This window comes from Bos grunniens, chromosome 12, assembly GCF_055505025.1.
Source record: "Bos grunniens cultivar Pamir isolate PY7600 chromosome 12, Bosgru_T2T1.0, whole genome shotgun sequence".
Lineage (NCBI taxonomy): Eukaryota > Metazoa > Chordata > Mammalia > Artiodactyla > Bovidae > Bos > Bos grunniens.
Genome location: NC_141176.1, coordinates 77,844,919 through 77,864,144, shown reverse-complemented (window position 1 = coordinate 77,864,144; position 19,226 = coordinate 77,844,919). Strand labels below are relative to the sequence as shown.

At 44.1% G+C, this 19,226-nt stretch overlaps 1 protein-coding gene across 1 annotated transcript in view; it reads left to right on the top strand.

The window, feature by feature from the left end:
* Window positions 1-19,226, top strand: part of LOC147361943 (ATP-binding cassette sub-family C member 4-like) — a 211,428-nt gene that overhangs the window by 46,545 nt on the left and 145,657 nt on the right. Inside the window, exons 11-13 of the mRNA XM_086328429.1 lie at window positions 3,791-3,885; window positions 4,108-4,194; window positions 15,248-15,344. Coding sequence (XP_086184555.1) covers window positions 3,791-3,885; window positions 4,108-4,194; window positions 15,248-15,344 — 279 coding nt within the window. The remainder of the gene's footprint in view (window positions 1-3,790; window positions 3,886-4,107; window positions 4,195-15,247; window positions 15,345-19,226) is intronic.

Sequence of the window (19,226 nt, the reverse complement as noted above, 5' to 3'; positions counted from 1 at the left end):
GATGTTGGTCAGAACCCAATTTGATGATGTATCCTCTGCTGTTTCTATTTCTCTTTTCTTTTAATATTAGTATATTGAAAGTAAGCTAGATAATTCTATAATAAATATTGGTATTATTTATTTGTATATAACGAATGGCTTATTTTATTAGCAAATCCTTTGAACCTGACATGAAAGTGAAAACTTTCTACAAAACAGGGTTTCTTCTGTAAGTCTCCACCATCGCTGAAGGGCCTTGGGTGAGCTTCTGGATGATGGCATCAAACCAGTGTCACTGTTTCCTAGTCTGCTTTTCATTTGTGTATTTTTTTTCAGTGAAAATTGGTGAAATTTAACTTAGAGGAAAATAACGTGAATAAAAACACCTTCCTGTCAGTAGGAGGAATTGTAATATATGCTCAAGTCAGGCCTTTCCCTCTAATTTAATCAGAAAATGGTGACTGGGAAATTAACCTGCCTTGGATTTTACTTCAAACCCTCTGAAATGCTGTGCCCATCTGGGGCTCATGCATTAATAATTTCAGAGTCACCAACACACTTGAAGTCCTACCACCAGAGTTGAAGAGAGCCTGTTTCTATCCCCTCATGTACTAATTATAAGAGTGGATTTATGTGCCTTTTCTAGAGCATGGTTAAGATTTTTGTGTTATGATATGTTACTATTTTGAGAAAGAAACAAAAACAATGTAAAATCAAAGCATAAAAGCTAAGTGGAACAGTTTGCAAGGACTGTTATTAGTGAAATGGAGGCCAAGTAACTCAGGTGTGTGTGTGTGTGTGTGTGTGTGTGTGTGTGTGTGTGTGTGTAAGGCTTGGAACCTATCTTAAAATGGTTTGTTGCTGTTCATGAAAACCAAAGCAAGAGATGGTATTAATTTCTGAGCTCCAGAAAGAGAAGAAGTGACATAATGAATTTTCACAGCAGAGCAATTGCTGCCCTTCATTGGATGCACCCAAGTTAAGCTCTGAGTGAGCAAGAAACCTGTGTGTGTCTTTATGTCTTGTGGCTGTCAGGGAGGGTTATGATGGAGACAGTCTCTGTCTTTTCCTTGTGGTCGTGTGCTTTGCATATTGTGATCCACCCTGTGTGTGGGATCCCACTGTTGGTTTGAAGAGAAAATAGACATCAGTCACCAATAGCAAGTTATAATCAATTCATGTCCTTTTTCCTTTTATGGAGGGTGTTCATACACTTCCTTCGATTCTCACAGCTTGAGTTTAGTGATTCTGGTTTCTGCAGCACATTATGTAGAAGAGGAAAATGAGACTTAGGGAGATCAGAGGACTTGTTTATCATGGAGACCCCAGTGTGCTACTTTTCTTTCTCCGCATATTTCATATTTCATACTTCTAGAGACAGAAGTGAGGGCGTCATCTGCAGAAAGGTACTGCTGTGTATCTTAGGTTGATGCCTGAGTGGTTTAATAGGTAATTTGAAGTACAGATTTCCCATGTAATAACTGTGTAGCTTAAACCTGATTGTTACCTGGTCATTTTGGGGATTTTCTTGTCATTTAAAAAAATTTTTTCCCAGGTACTCTGGGGAAAATAGACTGATTTGTCTACTTCTTAAATAATACTCAAATATAACTTATGATAGATTCCCAGATCCTCAAGACAAAACTTCATATCCTTCTTAATTTTGAGTGTTTCCTGCTTCCACGGGCAAGGATCTACTTAGTCCAACTGATCTGCTTGGTGTCCCTCAGCATGTTGTTTCTTTCTTTTTGGTTTTCCTGCCCAGCCTGCTTTTTCTGTTCCCATTTCTTGGACAGACGTCGTCTGTCACACTATGACTTGCCTTAAGTATCACTGTGAAGACTCGGGTCAGGTTTCATCCCTTCTCTGAAAATCGGAAGTGGAGACCAAGATCAGAAAAACTGGCAATTTAAGATAAAACAAGTCCTGTGTTTTCACCAGCCTGGACCACTAGCTCTCACACCTGTGTCTCTAGCACAGACCTTCACACTTGCATATCCAGCTGCACAGTGATATCACTGAGAGGTCATTTCTGCTTGTCCATAAGAGAAGTTTCCTAAATCTGCCTCCACCATCTTCTGCAACTCAATAAATGGTGACCCTGTCCTTCCCCTTCCTCACCCCAAACATCACAGTCCTCTTCTCTTACAATCCACACCCGTCCTGTCAGCAGGTTTTACAGACTCCACCTTCCAAGTATGTCTGGAGTGTGACCCTGTCTCTCCATTTCTGCTGCTCCCTAAATTATTCTAGTAGCCTCCTCACTTGTATCTACCCTCATCTTTCCCCCCGCACCCCCCCGAAAAAAAATCTTACTGTCTGTTTATTGCAAAGCACAGAAGTGATTCCTTAAAAACCTCAGACCAGGTCCCTCCTCCCCTTCCCCTCCCCCCTTTACTGGCAGTGATACCAGTCTCCTGCTCTGTCTCTGCCCTTACTCCCCTCATTCTTACTCTGCTCTCCTGGCCTCCTTGCCGTGAACCCCTTGGGCATCTCACCGTGGCCCCTGCACTCGCCCCTCCCTCTGTGAGGAGCAGCCTCTCCAGGTCTGCCTGAGCACCTGCCCCTCCCCCCCAGATCTGCTCACAGCCCTCTGAGCAGAGCCCTCACACCCCAGTGTGGAATCACTTCCCTCCTTCACTCTCCATCCCCCTGAGCAGCTTCCTTTTCCTTCTCATCCTCAGTATTTGCACTCAGGTTTATTTTCCATATTGTCAGTCTCCCACCATGGAGAGGAATTCTAGGGGTTATGTTTCCTCATGGCTGAATTCACTGTTCTCAGAACAGTGGCTCGTCTATAGTCAATCCTCAATAAATACCTGTTGAAATGGTTAAATGCATAAATGCTTTGAAAAAATATAGAATGAAAACAAATGAAAAGCCCTGAGAGGTTTTTTAATTTTCCTTGTTACAGTTTCAGATCACTTCAGTTCAGTCACTCAGTCATGTCCGACTCTTTGCAACCCCATGAGTCGCAGCACGCCAGGCCTCCCTGTCCATCACCAACTCCCGGAGTTCACTCAGACTCATGTCCATCAAGTCAGTGATGCCATCCAGCCATCTCACCCTCTGTCATCCCCTTCTCCTCCTGCCCCCAATCCCTCCCAGCATCAGAGTCTTTTCCAATGAGTCAACTCTTAGCATGAGGTGGCCAAAGTACAGGAGTTCCAGCTTTAGCATCATTCCTTCAAAGAAATCCCAGGGCTGATCTCCTTCAGAATGGACTGGTTGGATATCCTTGCAGTCCAAGGGACTCTCAAGAGTCTTCTTCAACACCACAGTTCAAAAGCATCAATTCTTTGGTGCTCAGCCTTCTTCACAGTCCAACTCTCACATCCATACATGACCACAGGACAAACCATAGCCTTGACTAGACGGACCTTTGTTGGCAAAGTAATATCTCTACTTTTGAATATGCTATCTAGGTTGGTCATAACTTTCCTTCCAAGGAGTAAGCGTCTTTTAATTTCATGGCTGCAGTCACCATCTGCAGTGATTTTGGAGCCCCCCAAAATAAAGTCAGACACTGTTTCCACTGTTTCCCCATCTATTTCCCATGAAGTGATGGGACCAGATGCCATGGTCTTAGTTTTCTGAATGTTGAGCTTTAAGCCAACTTTTTCACTCTCCTCTTTCACTTTCAGCAAGTGGCTTTTTTAGTTCCTCTTCACTTTCTGTTTAGTCACTATGAAATAAGCCCATTGCTGTTGATTAAACACTTGTATGAAGAACTGATGCCAAAAGGTTAGGATGGCAGGAGGAGAACACATTTTAAATCTTTTTCTTTTTTCCCTTTTCTATCTCCATACAGGATTTGCAGAATTTGAAGGAAAGAGATCTAACTGTGACAGGAGATGGAGGAACCCCGCTGAGTGAAGGACAGAAAGCCCGGGTCAGCCTCGCCAGGTAAGTGGGGTTTCAGTTGCCATCCGCCCCTCCTCCTCGGTGGCTCTTAGTGGACATGAGCACACAGACCCCGCTCACAAAGTGGGCCTGTGTGAAGCAGGGTCTTGGACCTTTCCCTGGGCTTGTAGAAGGAACCTGGAGTTGTTGGACACCATCATGATTCAGAGATGAGACCCAGGCAGTGTGAAGTGTGCTCTCCTGATGTCTCTGTACGTTTTCTAGAGCCGTGTATCAGGACGCAGACATCTACCTCCTGGACGATCCGCTCAGCTCAGTGGACGCAAGAGTCAGCAGGCACTTGTTTGAACAGTGAGTTTGCTCCTTTTTCTATCATCTCTGCTTTCCAGGAACCCTGTGGAAATCAGGGAAGAGAGCTCAGGAAAGCCTTTGTGCTCCAGGAGACTCAGCTCACTCGTCCTGGTGTCCCTCCCTTCCCTCCACAGAAGATCCATCATAGAGAAATTTTGCATCATGATGAGGTCAGGACAGGAAAATACAGCAGTTGCTTCCAGTGTGTGTAGGACAGTGGGGGTCCATGCTTTAGGGAGTGAGGGATAGATGGCAAATTCCCCCGTTAATTGCACCTGATGGATCCAAACATTGTGGATGGATCCAGACCCCAGGGATAAGAAGGATGATGTAAAGTTTTTAAATCAGAGAGTAGGACTTGGTAACCTGGTAATTGCCTGCCAATTCTTTTCCTTTGTCATTTGCTGAAGGCACATTAGAAGTGAATTTTTCAGTACAGACATGGGGCTTCCATGGAAAGACCCTGTTGGTTTATGCTTATTATTCTGCTGGTTTAGAAATACTTAGTAAAGTATTTACAGATGATTTAGAATTTACAGATGATTATTCCACATCTGAGTATGGCTCAATTATTTAACAGTTCTTCATGGATGCTTACTAAAATTAATACTTAGACCCACATGTAGGGTTAACTTGAATTTGAAACTCGGTATCTTGAATCTTTCTGAAGTCCTGACTCTTACTTTGTGTTTCTGGAATTTGTTGTCAGTGGCTCTTTCTTGACCACAGAACTCCTGGAGAACAGTTCTGTTGCTTCTCTGTCCCAACACATGCTGACTGAGGCCTCTGGTGGAGTCTAGACTGGCGTCTTTGAAATTCTCATGAATTCGCTTTTTCTGAAGTAGCCTCTACATCTACCCCATGGTTAGTTCCCTTGCTGTTGTTCACCTTGTTAAAGACAATGAGGCTTCCAGCTGCATATATCAACACCCTGCTGTGTGCACTGAGATCGATACCCTTACAGATGTTCCTGCACAAAACCTCTTACTTTACAAGGAGGATGGTGAGCCAGGAGAGGGGAAGGACCCACACTGGGCAGGATAAGGGAGACTAGGACACAGCTGTCATTCCTGCCACCAAGGAACCTGTCTCTGTGTGGAGCTTGTTAAGACAGATGCCAGGGGAAAGCTCAGCAGAGTCAAGGTTTAGAGAGTTTTGATACAGGATATAGTAAATGCTAAGTGGAAGTTGCAGCTGGAGACTTTCACTGAAGTTGGAAGCTCCCTATGCCCAGGGCTGGGCGGGAAGTGCCCTGGGGGCCTGCAGGCTGGGCAGGTGTGTGGAGGCTGAGAAGAGGACCCAGTTCCTTTGCTGAAGGAAGAGTAGAATGTCAGGTGTGGAGGGAGGAGGAAGCAGGGCTGTGAGGAGAACAGCAGGTATGTCCTTGTCTGAAGGAGGTGGGGTGTTTGGCAGAGAGAAGCTGTTTGGAAATTCTCGCTGTCAGGTTCTGTGTTACTTTGCTGGGGCTGTCTGTCCAGGCTGCTCTCACAGGAGACCACAGTCTGGGCAGCTTATAAAAAACAGAAATTTATCCCTCAGGATTCTGGAGGCTGGAAAAGTCCAAGCTGAGGGTGCTGAGAGATTCAGTGTCTGGTGAGGGCACGATTCCCGTGTCCTCACGTGGGGAAGGGGTGAGGGAGCCCTGTGGGTCCCCTTTATAAGGGCACTAATCTCTTTCATGTTGGCTCCACCCTCATGACCTGTCACCTCCCAATAGCTACACTTTTAGTACACAGTGGGAATTAGGTTTCAATATATGAATTTTGAGGACAAAAACATTCAGTCTATAGCAAGTCGTCACAGTTGGGGTGCTTAAAGAACAGAAATCCATTTTCTCACAGTCCTTGAGGCTGGAAGTTCGCCGTGTAGGCAGGTTTGGTTTCTGATGAGAATGTTGTCCTTGGCTGCTGGTGGCGTCTGCCTCACTGTGTCCTCATATGATCTTCTGTCCATGTGCACCCCTGTCTCTGTCCTTTAAAAAAAAAAATTAAAATATAATTGATTTACATTATTATGTTAATTTCTTTGTATGGCAAAGTAACTCAGTTATATACATACATACATTCTTTTTAATATTCTTTTCCATTATGGTTTATCTCGGATTATCAAATATAGCTCGCTACACTATACTGTAGGACCTTGTTGTTTATCCATTCTACACATAGTACTTCACATTCTGCTAACCCCAAATTCCCAGTCCATCCCTCCCCACACCCCTTCCACCCATGCAACCATAAGTCTGTTCACTATGTCTGTGAGTCTGTTTCTGTTTTGTCAATAGGTTCATTATTGCCATATTTTAGATTCTACATGTAAGTGATATCATATGATATTTGTCTTTCTCGTTCTGACTTACTTCACTTAGTATGATAACCTCCAGGTCCATCCATGTTTCTGCAACTGGCATTCTTTATCCTTTTTTTATGGCTGAGTAGTATTACATTCTCTCCATGTACCACAACCATTCGTCTGTCGGTGGACATTACGTTGTTTCCATGTTTGGCTATTGTGAATAGTGCTGCTATGAATATAGGGATACATGTCTTTTTGGTGTATGGTTTTGTGCATATATATGCCCAGGAGTGGGATTACTGGAATATAAGGTAATTCTACTTTTAGTTTTCTGAGGATCCTCCATGCTGTTTTCTACAGTGCCTGAAACAACTTTCATTCCCAGCAGTAGTGTAGGAGGGCTCCCTTTTCTCCACACCCTCTTAGCCATTGTTATTTTAGTGTTGACCATTCTAACTGGTGTGAGGTGATGCCTCATTGTAGTTTTGATTTGCATTTCTCTGATAATTCACAACAGTGAGCTCTTTTACATATGCCTATTGTATGTGTCATCTGTATGTGTCCTTTGGAAAAGTGTCTATTTACTTCTTCTGCCCATTTTTTGATCAGATTTTGTTGTTCAGTTGTATGAGCTGTTTGTACATTTTATAAATTAAGCTCTTGTTGGTCACATCATTTGCAAATATTTTTTCCCAATCTATAGGTTGTCTCTTCATTATGTTTATGGTTTCCTTTGGTGTTCAAAATCTTGTAAATTTGATTAGGTCCTATTTATTTATTTTTTTAATTAAAAAAAGAATTACTTGTGGCTGTACTGCGTCTTTGTTGCTGTGATGGTTTTTTTCTCTTTGTGACGAGCAGGGCTACTCTCGAGTTGTGGTGTGCGGACTTCTCAGTGAGATGGCTTCTCCTGTTGCAGAGCATGGGATCTAGGATGTGTGGCTCAGTGGTTCTGGCTCCTGGGCTCCAGAGCTCAGGCTCAGTAGTTGTGGTGCATGGGTTTCTTGCTCTGCGCATGTGGGATCTTCTGGGACCAGGAATGGATCCTGTGTCTCCTGCACTGACAGGTGGATTCTTTAGCACTGAGCCACCAGGGCAGCCGCCTTTTGTATATTTTTGTTTATATTTCTATTGTCTTAGAAGACTGGCCTAAGAAAACATTGGTATAATTTATGTCAGAGAATATTTTGCCTTTAATCTCTTCTAGGAGTTTCATGGTGTCACATCTTATGATAAAGTCTTTAAGCCATTTTTAGTTTATTTTGTGCATGGTGGGAAGGGTGTATTCTAACTTCATTGATTTACATGCCTGTGTTTCTGTCCTTATGTCTTAGCCTCCTCTTCATCTAAGCACACCAGTCTGATCAGATTAGGTGCAGTGTCTTTAAGGGTAGTGATTACTTCTTTACAGTCCCTGTCACCAAATTCTAAGGTGCTAATAACTAACCTGACATGTGAATTTGAGGGGGATATGATTGGTGTAGAGCAGGCCTAGAATAGCAAAGTAAAAAGACTTCAGCAGTCAGTAGGTATGTGAGGAGCTCTGAGCTCTGGACACAAGGAGCTGGGATTCCACATCCACTAACCGGGCATTGTTAGACTTTGGCGGAAACTACCCAAATGTAAGATGTGCTTAGTGTTGGGGTGATGAAAGTGTTGGGGTGAAGAAAGAGTTGTGGTGATGGCTGCAGAACAATGTGAATGTACTTTATGCCACTATGTGGCTATATGATTAAAATGGTAAATTTCATGTTAGGTATATTGTAACCCACATACACACAAACCTGCATCAGATCAGATCAGATCAGTCACTCAGTCATGTCCGACTCTTTGCGACCCCATGAATCGCAGCACGCCAGGCCTCCCTGTTTATCACCAACTCATGGAGTTCACTGAGACTCACGTCCATCGAGTCAGTGATGCCATCCAGCCATCTCATCCTCTGTCATCCCTTTCTCCTCCTGCCCCCAATCCCTCCCAGCATCAGAGTCTTTTCCAATGACTCAACTCTTTGCATGAGGTGGCCAAAGTACTGGAGTTTCAGCTTTAGCATCAGTCCTTCCAAAGAAATCCCAGGGCTGATCTCCTTCAGAATGGACTGGTTGGATATCCTTGGAGTCCAAGGGACTCTCAAGAGTCTTCTCCAACACCGCAGTTCAAAAGCATCAATTCTTTGGCGCTCAGCCTTCTTCACAGTCCAACTCTCCCATCCATACATGACCACAGGAAAAATCATAGCCTTGACTAGACAAACCTTTGTTGGCAAAGTAATGTCTCTGCTTTTGAATATGCTATCTAGGTTGGTCATAACTTTCCTTCCAAGGAGTAAGCATCTTTTAATCTCATGGCTGCAGTCCCCATCTGTAGTGATTTTGGAGCCCAGAAAAATAAAATCAGCCAATGTTTCCACTGTTTCCCCATCTATTTCCCATGAAGTGGTGGGACCGGATGCCATGATCTTCGTTTTCTGAATGTTGAGCTTTAAGCCAACTTTTTCACTCTCCACTTTCACTTTCATCAAGAGGCTTTTTAGTTCCTCTTCACTTTCTGCCATAAGGGTGGTGTCATCTGCATGTCTGAGGTTATTGATATTTCTCCCGGCAATCTTGATTCCAGCTTGTGTTTCTTCCAGTCCAGCGTTTCTCATGATCTGAATCTTTGAGAACATGAGAGAACAGGGCAGATGACACATGACATGGTCTCCAGCTCTGATCTGATCCCCCCTTTCCAACCCTCTCCCCTTCATGAGTTGATGAGTTTTCCCTTAGAGAAGTGCCTGTGTCTTGTCATGAGTTCAGTGACAGGAGCTAGTGCTGTGACAGGGATTCCCCACCCCCAACCTCCTGAATTCATGAGTATCTCAGCCTCCTTGTTCCAAGTACCCCACCCTGAACTCACAAATGTGTGTTACCCCATCTTGTGTGCATCTGCACATGTTCTCCATCAATGCAGGAATGGATTCTACTGGTCATTGCATCCATGTCATATGGAGAGGAGAGCAAGGCATTTTGGTGCCAAGTACAGTGTGCTGATCACAGAAGTTCTCTTGAGTTCTTTTTCAAACACAGGAGATATTTATAAAATCATCTCAAATATTTTGTGTGTACCACTTTGGATATATACTTGATAGAAGGAAGCTTAAGACTGTTGTTTGTAATCAGAACTACACATTCTCTAGGGAAACTTAAAGCAGAGATTGTGAAAGCAATTTAGGAAACCACTCAGCAGCAACTAGAGAGTGTTCTCAAGTTAGAGAAGCGGATGGAACAGTATGCTGTGAGAGATGGTGGTCATGTGGAAGCTGGGTCATGGGCAGGGTTTTGTATTAAAAGTGAATGAGTAACACTTCTACTTGCTGTTAACAGTTTCCTTCAGTCATGAATTTATATCCAAGGTTATTGAGGTTCATGACTTTTACAGCTTTATGCTGTGAACACAGTGGATTCTATCAGCTACAGAAGGTGAGGGCTTTACCTGAACTGATGCAGTCTCACCTGTGTCCAGCCATGGATCCCATCCTGGTTCAGCCCCACATCACCAGAACCCTGCCTCCTGCATCATCAGCTCTTGGGATCTGTCCTGATCAGACTCCCATGCTCCTGTCTACACAGTTCACCATCCTGTCTACACAGCTCACACTCCTGCTCCAGCCCTTCACGGACACCCCCACACCCCACCCCCTACCCCATTCAGAAAGCAGCTCCAGGTCCTCAAACAGGCTTCTTTGCCATCTTCCCCCATCAGCCTTTCCAGCTTGTCCCCACACCCACTCGGTATCCAGCTTTGCTGGCTCTGTGGGGGTCCTTTATTACCCACCCCCTCTCTCTGTCTGTACACACTAGTCCCTCTGTCCAGAGCCAGGGAGCAGTGCCCCAGGACACAGAAGGAAGGTGGAAGATGGAATCTGCTTTTCCCTCCTGCTCCTCCAGGGGGCGCCCGTGCCCTCTGTCTCCCCTCAGCCCTCAGTGGGTGTGCTTGACCATTTATGAGTCCCCCTGCCACCCATCGGAGAAGGCAGTGGCACCCCACTCCAGTACTGTTGCCTGGAAAATCCCATGGACGAAGGAGCCTGGAAGGCTGCAGTCCTTGGGGTCGCTGAGGGTCAGACACAACTGAGCGACTTCACTTTCACTTTTCACTTTCACGCATTGGAGAAGGAAATGACAACCCACTCCAGTGTTCTTGCCTGGAGAATCCCAGGGACGGGGGAGCCTGGTGGGCTGCCGTCTATGGGGTCGCACAGAGTCGGACACGACTGAAGCGACTTAGCGTCAGCAGCTGCCATACATAAACTATGAATGCAGGAAGGTGCCTCAGCCCAGCATCTTCTATCCCAGGAACCCTGTACCTGCTGTGCCTTCTTCCAGGCTGTTTCCCTAGATAGTCTCAGGGCTTCCAAGTCTCCACATCTAAGACAGCAACCCCACTTGTTTTTCCCTCAGAGCACAGGCCACAGCCCAGTAGCACATTTTCTATACTTATTCAATGTATCCTCTACATGGTGCAGAGTATTGTCTTCTATCTTGACCTGTGGGTGGATCCTTAGCACTTAGGACATTGCTTGGCTCCTCAACAAACTGCTGATTGAATGAATGGAAGTGGGCACTCTGTCTGTCTTATTTGTATCGCCTCCACCATGGGATGTGTCCCCTCTTAATACAGCCCTTCAGATCAGATCAGTCGCTCAGTCGTGTCCGACTCTTTGCGACCCCATGAATCACAGCATGCCATGCCTCCCAGTCCATCACCAACACCCAGAGTTCACTGAGACTCACGTCCATTGAGTCAGTGATGCCATCCAGCCATCTCATCCTCTGTCATCCCCTTCTCCTCCTGCCCCCAATCCCTCCCAGCATCAGAGTCTTTTCCAATGAGTCAACTCTTCACATGAGGTGGCCAAAGTACTGGAGTTTCAGCTTTAGTATCATTCCTTCCAAAGAAATCCCACGGCTGATCTCCTTCAGAATGGACTGGTTGGACCTCCTTGCAGTCCAAGGGACTCTCAAGAGTCTTCTCCAATACCAAAGTTTAAAAGCATCACTTCTTCTGCACTCAGCCTTCTTCACAGTCCAACTCTCCCATCCATACATGACCACAGGAAAAATCATAGCCTTGACTAGACGAACCTTTGTTGGCAAAGTAATGTCTCTGCTTTTGAATATGCTATCTAGGTTGGTCATAACTTTCCTTCCAAGGAGTAAGCGTCTTTTAATCTCATGGCTGCAGTCCCCATCTGTAGTGATTTTGGAGCCCAGAAAAATAAAGTCTGACACTGTTTCCACTGTTTCCCCACCTATTTCCCATGAAGTGGTGGGACCGGATGCCATGATCTTCGTTTTCTGAATGTTGAGCTTTAAGCCAACTTTTTCACTATCCACTTTCACCTTCATCAAGAGGCTTTTTAGTTCCTCTTCACTTTCTGCCATAAGGGTGATGTCATCTGCATATCTGAGGTTATTGAGAATTCTCCTGGCAATCTTGATTCCAGCTTGTGTTTCTTCTTGTCCAGCGTTTCTCATGATGTACTCTGCATATAAGTTAAATAAACAGACAATATACAGCCTTGACAAACTCCTTTTCCTATTTGGAACCACTCTGTTGTTCCATGTCCACTTCTAACTGTTGCTTCCTGACCTGCATACAAATTTCTCAAGAGGCAGATCACGTGGTCTGGTATTCCCATCTCTTTCAGAATTTTCCAGTTTATTGTGGTCCACACAGTCAAAGGCTTTGGCATAGTCAATAAAGCAGAAAGAGATGTTTTTCTGGAACTCTCTTGCTTTTTCAATGATCTAACGGATGTTGGCAATTTGATCTCTGGTTCCTCTGCCTTTTCTAAAACCAGCTTGAACATCAGGAAGTTCACAGTTCACATATTGCTGAAGCCTGGCTTGGAGAATTTTGAGCATTACTTTACTAGCGTGTGAGATGATTGCAATGGTGCAGTAGTTTGAGTATTCTTTGGCATTGCCTTTCTTTGGGATTGGAATGAAAACTGCCCTTTTCCAGTCCTGTGGCCACTGCTGAGTTTTCCAAATTTGCTGGCATATTGAGTGCAGCACTTTTGCAGCCTCATCTTTCAGGATTTGGAATAGCTCAACTGGAATTCCATCACTTTCACTAGCTTTGTTCACAGTGATGCTTTCTAAGGCCCACTTGACTTCACATTCCAGAATGTCTGGCTCTAGGTCAGTGATCACCCCATCGTGATTATCTGGGTCATGAAGATCTTTTTTGTACAGTTCTTCTGTGTATTCTTGCCATCTCTTCTTAATAGCTTCTGCTTCTGTTAGGTCCATACCATTTCTGTCCTTTATTGAGCCCATCTTTGCATGAAATGTTCCTTTGGTATCTCTGATTTTCTTGAAGAGATCCCTAGGTTTTCCCACTCTGTTGTTTTCCTCTATTTCTTTGCATTGATTGCTGAAGAAGGCTTTCTTATCTCTTCTTGCTATTCTTTGGAACTCTGCATTCAGATGTTTATATCTTTCCTTTTCTCCTTTGCTTTTAGCTTCTCTTCTTTTCACAGCTATTTGTAAGGCCTCCCCAGACAGCCGTTTTGCTTTTTTGCATTTCTTTTCTATGGGAATGGTCTTGATCCCTGTCTCCTGTACAATGTCACGAACCTCATTCCATAGTTCATCAGGCACTCTATCTATCAGATCTACGTCCTTAAATCTATTTCTCACTTCCACTGTATAATCATAAGGGATTTGATTTAGGTCATATCTGAATGGTCTAGTGGTTTTCCCTACTTTCTTCAATTTAAGTCTAAATTTGGCAATAAGGAGTTCATGGTCTGAGCCATAATTAGCTCCTGGTCTTGTTTTTGTTGACAGTATAGAGCTTCTCCGTCTTTGGCTGCAAAGAATAGAATCAGTCTGATTTCAGTGTTGACCATCTGGTGATGTTCATGTATAGATTCTTCTCTTGTGTTGTTGGAAGAGGGTGTTTGTTATGACCAGTGCATTTTCTTGGCAAAACTCTATTAGTCTTTGCCCTGCTTCATTCAGGATTATATGTGGGATCATAGAATTAACACAGCCTTTATATAGGAATAACTGTTATACAACTGGTTGCTTACTCAATCATTTCTATGGCATGACTTTGAAATCTTTAAAAACTTGGAAATGAGTATATTTTTCTAGTGACCGATAAAATAATTATTTAGGAAAAGTTCCCAGCCATCGACTGATCACTTTATTGTAATTATATGTATTACCTTATCCGTGATGGAATGTTAAGAAGAAAACATCTTAAAACTTTTGGGTTGATTCATCTTGGATGTAACACCCTATCAGATTTGATTAACATCCACCTTTAGGGACTATTGGCAGGCAATTATGTATTAAGGTGAAAAAATTCTGTTTAAAAGCTTTAGTTCTACGTTGAAAAGGTGTTAACCAAGAAACTTAGGTTGAACGTTGAGCTAGCATGTGTCAAAAGGTGAGAATGAATCCTTTGGACTTAACAAAGCAATGGTGTATGTTTCTACATCCTGGGGTCTTGCTTCTGATCAAAGACCCAGTGTCCAGAGTGTCCCCTTAGGACTTTTCTATCCTGAGTCCAAAGCACATGACTGTTTGTGGTTACAGTGGAGTGGAGAAGGGGCCTGACCTTTACTGAGTGGATTGGTGGTTTGATTTGTCAGAATGTGTGGATGAGTTGTCATTGACCTTGTTTTGAGATGAAGAAACTGAGGTTGGGTTGCTCATCTGACGTCAGTTTTATGAGGCACTGAGATGCAGTCTGCTGGCTCCAGACTCTCCATCTGACTCACTCACAGGCTGAGCTGTGGCCCAGCTTCCTGAGATTTGCTCTGCGAGGAGCTGGGGCACCCAGAGTACCTGCCTGGAGCCCTGCCTGTGGTCACTGGGGTCCCAGACTCACCCATTTGCTTCCCTGGAGGGGTTGTGGACCCTGTGGGATGAGACTACAGCTGAGTCCCTAGAGCTCTACATTTGAAATGCAGGAGTAGTTTTTTTGTTTTTGTTTTTGTTTTTTTACTGTGGAAAAAATTTAAGGTTAAATACTGAGGGTGTCTTGACTAAGAGAACTGATGGGTCCTCTGAGCCACTGGATGATTTCCACTGTGATTTGGGCCATTTGGGTTCTGTTCTTTTACTTTCATGTTTGGAAGGTGTTCAGTCCTAATGAAAGAAGACTTGCTTCCTGGATGGAACTGGGAATGTTAGAGAGTGACGGAGGCCATGCTGACATTTATTTTATATCTAACATTCTTTGGGAACAAGCGTCTAGCAAATGCACTCTGGCAAAGATTACCAAGAATCTATTAATTTTTTGTTGTAAATATTTGCATCATTAATTATAAATAATCACCTAGAAAGCTAAGAATGTACACATTTTTAAATGACACGAATCCCTTTCTCCCATTCCCAAATAGCCATAAAATAGTGTTTTAGTTTATTCAGGTTTTGAAATCTCAGTATTACTCAGTTGTTTTCCTTTATGAAACATGTAAATAATTGTTAAGCTGAGTTTTAGAGGAAAAGACTTATCTGTTGGTGCCTCCTACACTGGGCTGATTTTAAGAATTTTTTGTAGCAGTAGGTTCAAATTTGCTGCTGATAAATTTAAGAACCTAGTTGGATTAATTGACTTATGTTTATTTAATTTTTATTATTGATTTGGCATTTAAACTAAAGATCTTTTATCTTTGTCTCACTGTTTTCAAAATATGTTTTCAGTTTGAGGTACTCCATTAATGTGCTTTTGCTTTCTGTACCTTTTACATTTGTAGGTGTATTCGCCAGGCCTTGAAGGAGAAGATCACAATTTTAGTCACTCATCAGTTGCAATACCTAAAAGATGCAAGTCAGATTCTGATATTGAAAGATGTAAGTAATTTCTAGAAGTCCGTGGAATTGCTAGCCCTCAGATGTGTTGGGAGAAGGCAACGGAAACCCACTCCAGTAACTCTTGCCTAGAAAATCCCATGGACGGAGGAGCCTGGTAGGCTGCAGTCCATGGGGTCGAAAAGAGTCGGACACGACTGAGCGACTTCACTTTCACTTTTCACTTTCATGCATTGGAGAAGGAAATGGCAGCCCACTCTAGTGTTCTTGCCTGGAGAATCCCAGGGACGGTGGAGCCTGGTAGGCTGCCCTCTATGGGGTTGCACAGAGTCAGACACGGTTGAAGCACCTTAGCAGCAGCAGCAGGTGTGTTGAAGGATGGACCTCCTTTCTGGTCATTTTCCTTGGATTCATGGTAAACATCCTCTTCTCCCTCAGTTTTTCATCCCCTTCTTCTCAGAGCTGGTGTTCACACCTTGGAGGATGAACCTAAAGCTCTGTTGAAATGTCACTATTACACTCTAAGCCATATAAACCCTAAAGTGCATAAGAGTGCAACCACAGGATTATTGAATCATTACTGCTCTAATGAAGTGTGTTAAGGATAATGATGCAATTTTATTTAGAACTTTTTATTTTCCTCTTCCATGACTTAAGTCAAAGTGTATTACTTACAAATTAGAGATTCTAAGATCTGTTGGTATCCAAGTGATTGTCATACCCAGGTTGCCTAAAGAGCATATTCCATTAACACCAGAAGTGAGGTTGGGTATCCGAGCACCTAGATCAGAGACACCCACTCTGCTGGTGTCTCCAATTGCTGGTCTCACTGCCCAGGTCTCTTGTGTGTGCAGCAGGAGGACAAGGCCCTGCCTTCATGGGGCTCCTGTTATGGGGAGGATGTGACAAAGAGGGTGACTTCCTGGCTGTCTCCTTGAGGAGCTGGTGCCTCCTGGGGTCTGAGTGACATGAAGGTGGGGGCCACACAGTCACCTGGGGGAGGGAATCTGAGGCAGGGTGTCCTAAGGAAGGAGCTGACCTGGCAGGTTGGAGGAACTACAGGAAGACCAGCGTGTCTGAGGAGAGTGAGCAGGGGATGTGGAGGAGCTGGTCTCCTAGCAATGGCCAGGGGACCGGAAGTGGCATGGAAGTCTTGGATGGTACAGAGCAGAAGAGGGATGTGGTCTGATATCAAATTTGAGAGATTTCTCTGATGGTCACTGGAGGGGTGACAGCAGAAGCAATTCCAGGTCTTAGTAAAGCTGAGAAGACAGAAGTGTGGGCTCAGGCTAAAGTATCAGCTTCTAGAGCTGCTGTAACTGGGTGACTGCAAAGTACTGCAGTCTGTGTGACTTAAAACAGTAGACGATTATCGTCTCCCTGCTCTGGAGGCTAAGGGTCCCAAATCCAGGTGCTGACAAGGCCGTGCTCTCCCTGAAGGCTCCAGAGAAGAATCCTTCCTTCCAGCCTCTGGTGTTTGCCGGCCTTCCTTGGTATTCCTTGGCTTCCAACTGCAGCACTGTGGTTTCTGCCTCCGACGCCACTTGGCCATTGTCCCTGTGTCTGAGTCCCTTCTCATAAGAACATCAGTCATATTGGATTTAGGGTCACCCTGCACCAGTGTGACCTCATCTTAACTTGATTACATCTGCAAAGACCCTGTTTCCAAATAAGGTCATGTTCACAGGTGTCACGTTTGAACTTATCTTTTTGAGGAGGGAGCACCATTCAACTCACAGCTCCTAGCATGATTGGGAGGTGGGGTGGAGATTAGTGAGAAGTTTTCAAACTTGGTGGTAGTTTGATGCTTCACTTTTTGGCTCATTTACATCTGGGCCTCAGCATCTTTTTCTTTAACCCTGACTGTTCCACAGGCCCTTGGTCAGATCCTTGACTTATGAAATGAATCTCTGCTCCAAGAAAGATTATTAAAATACAGAACCTCTGTCTCTCTGGAAGCAGTTCCATGTGTCTCCTCCAGGAATGTGACTCCCCTCCACTCCTCTAGGAATGGGGAGAGGAGCTAAAGTTTTTCAAGCTTGAGAGGAGTTGATTTCATGTACAGAGGGGGCACTTCTAGTGTGTAAATCCCAGTGTTGACAGTGTTATGAGCACAGGATTAGTGGGCAGGAGAATAACCTATTTACCAGTCCCTAGATGTTTTAGAGTCCCCTGTTGCTTCCTTTGAGGGCACTGCCCCCATTTTAGTACTAACAAAACAACTCTTTGTCCACTGGTGAGCACTCCTGGATGAGTTGGAGTCCATCCTCACTGTCGGGTTCTTCTCTCATGGCAGAGGGGAGATGGCTGCCCCCTTGTCCCCTTGGGATTGTCAATGCTTGGCTGCTGAGTGAAATTTCTGTCTTTGTACTTCTAGTCATTTCATTGTGCATATTACAGATATGAAGTAGTGAGTGGTGATTTCATTAAAGAGGTGTGTGAATTTTGCCTCCCAAGTGGAACAAGACACAATATATCCTGCATAATTTTCTAGTTCTGCAGTATCAGACAGTACCCAGATGCTTCACTGGGTTTCTCCCAGTGGCTCACCTCAAGACATAGGGTGAGAGGGGTCCTAGCTAGGGTCCTGGGCCATCTTCTTCCACCTGACCTGCATTAACCAGAGCTGCTCTCATTTGATGAGTTTTGCATCCTGAGAATTTTTTCCCTAATGTTTTGTTTGCCACTGAATGATCACCTGCATCTTGTTTCAGGGTCAGAAGTAGTGAAACATCTGCATATTATTTTGACTTTGTAAGGGAGGGAAACTGCAAGGATGTGTCACACGTGTTCAAAGAACATGATTAGATTGGCTGTAGTTTAAGCAACTGCCTGATTGGGGAAGACTGGTTGGTTGCTTGTGGTCTGTTGGTGCAAAGTTTTCTCTTGGATCTGTGTGCAGTGATTGTGGCTTAGGTTTTGGTTTGCTGGCACAGACTGTCAAGGCATTAGAGCCATCCCAGCCTCATGGCCTCTTTGTTTAATGATTTTAACAGATGGAATATTGAATTTTCATTTGGGAACTTCCTTGATCCTTCTGTCTCTCTAATGCACTCTAAGTCCTCCAAACAGTTGTAAAGACCATTAATATGCAGCTTATGGGTTCTCTGTTCAAGTCTGGTTCCTACGTGTCCTGTCCCAGCTGGGCATATGATACTGTGACATTGACGGTGGTCAGTGAAATTTGATGAGCGACTCTTACCTATGCAGATGTGCTTGTGCCCACCTCTGTGTCAGTAATTTTCTTTTCTGGAACTCTGCCCAGCGATTTTTTTTTTTTTTAATTTTGCTTGTCATGTGAGGTTTCTCTGAGTTCTCTTTTTGTCTCTAGAGACTGTGCTGATCCTCCCAGCAACTTCTGTACTTCTTACTTCCCTAAATGCCCATGGTAGTTTTGTGAATGGCCTCCATTTTTAACTCACAAGCACACATTTCTTTCAAATACCCCAACACTTAACACAGGGTTTGGCAGAGAACAGAACGCTCAGTTCTGTTTGAGTTGGCTAGATTTCTCAACAAGAATTCTAGACCCAGGAATCTTTTATTTTCTTCAATAATCACAATTTAAGACCAGATAACTTTTCTTGATTAGTATTTCAGTTCGTTTAATATTATTGAGGCTTCCCTGGTGGCTCAGATGGTAAAGAATCTGCATGCAATGTCAATCCCTGCTGCTGCTGCTAAGTTGCTTCAGTCGTGTCCGACTCTGTGTGACCACATAGACGGCAGCCCACCACGCTCCCCCATCCCTGGGATTCTCCAGGCAAGAACACTGGAGTGGGTTGCCATTTCCTTCTCCAATGCATGAAAGTGAGAAGTGAAAGTGAAGTCGCTCAGTCTTTTCTGACTCTTAGTGACCCCGTGGTTTGCAGCCTACCAGGCTCCTCAGTCTAAAGGATTTTCCAGGCAAGAGTACTGGAGTGG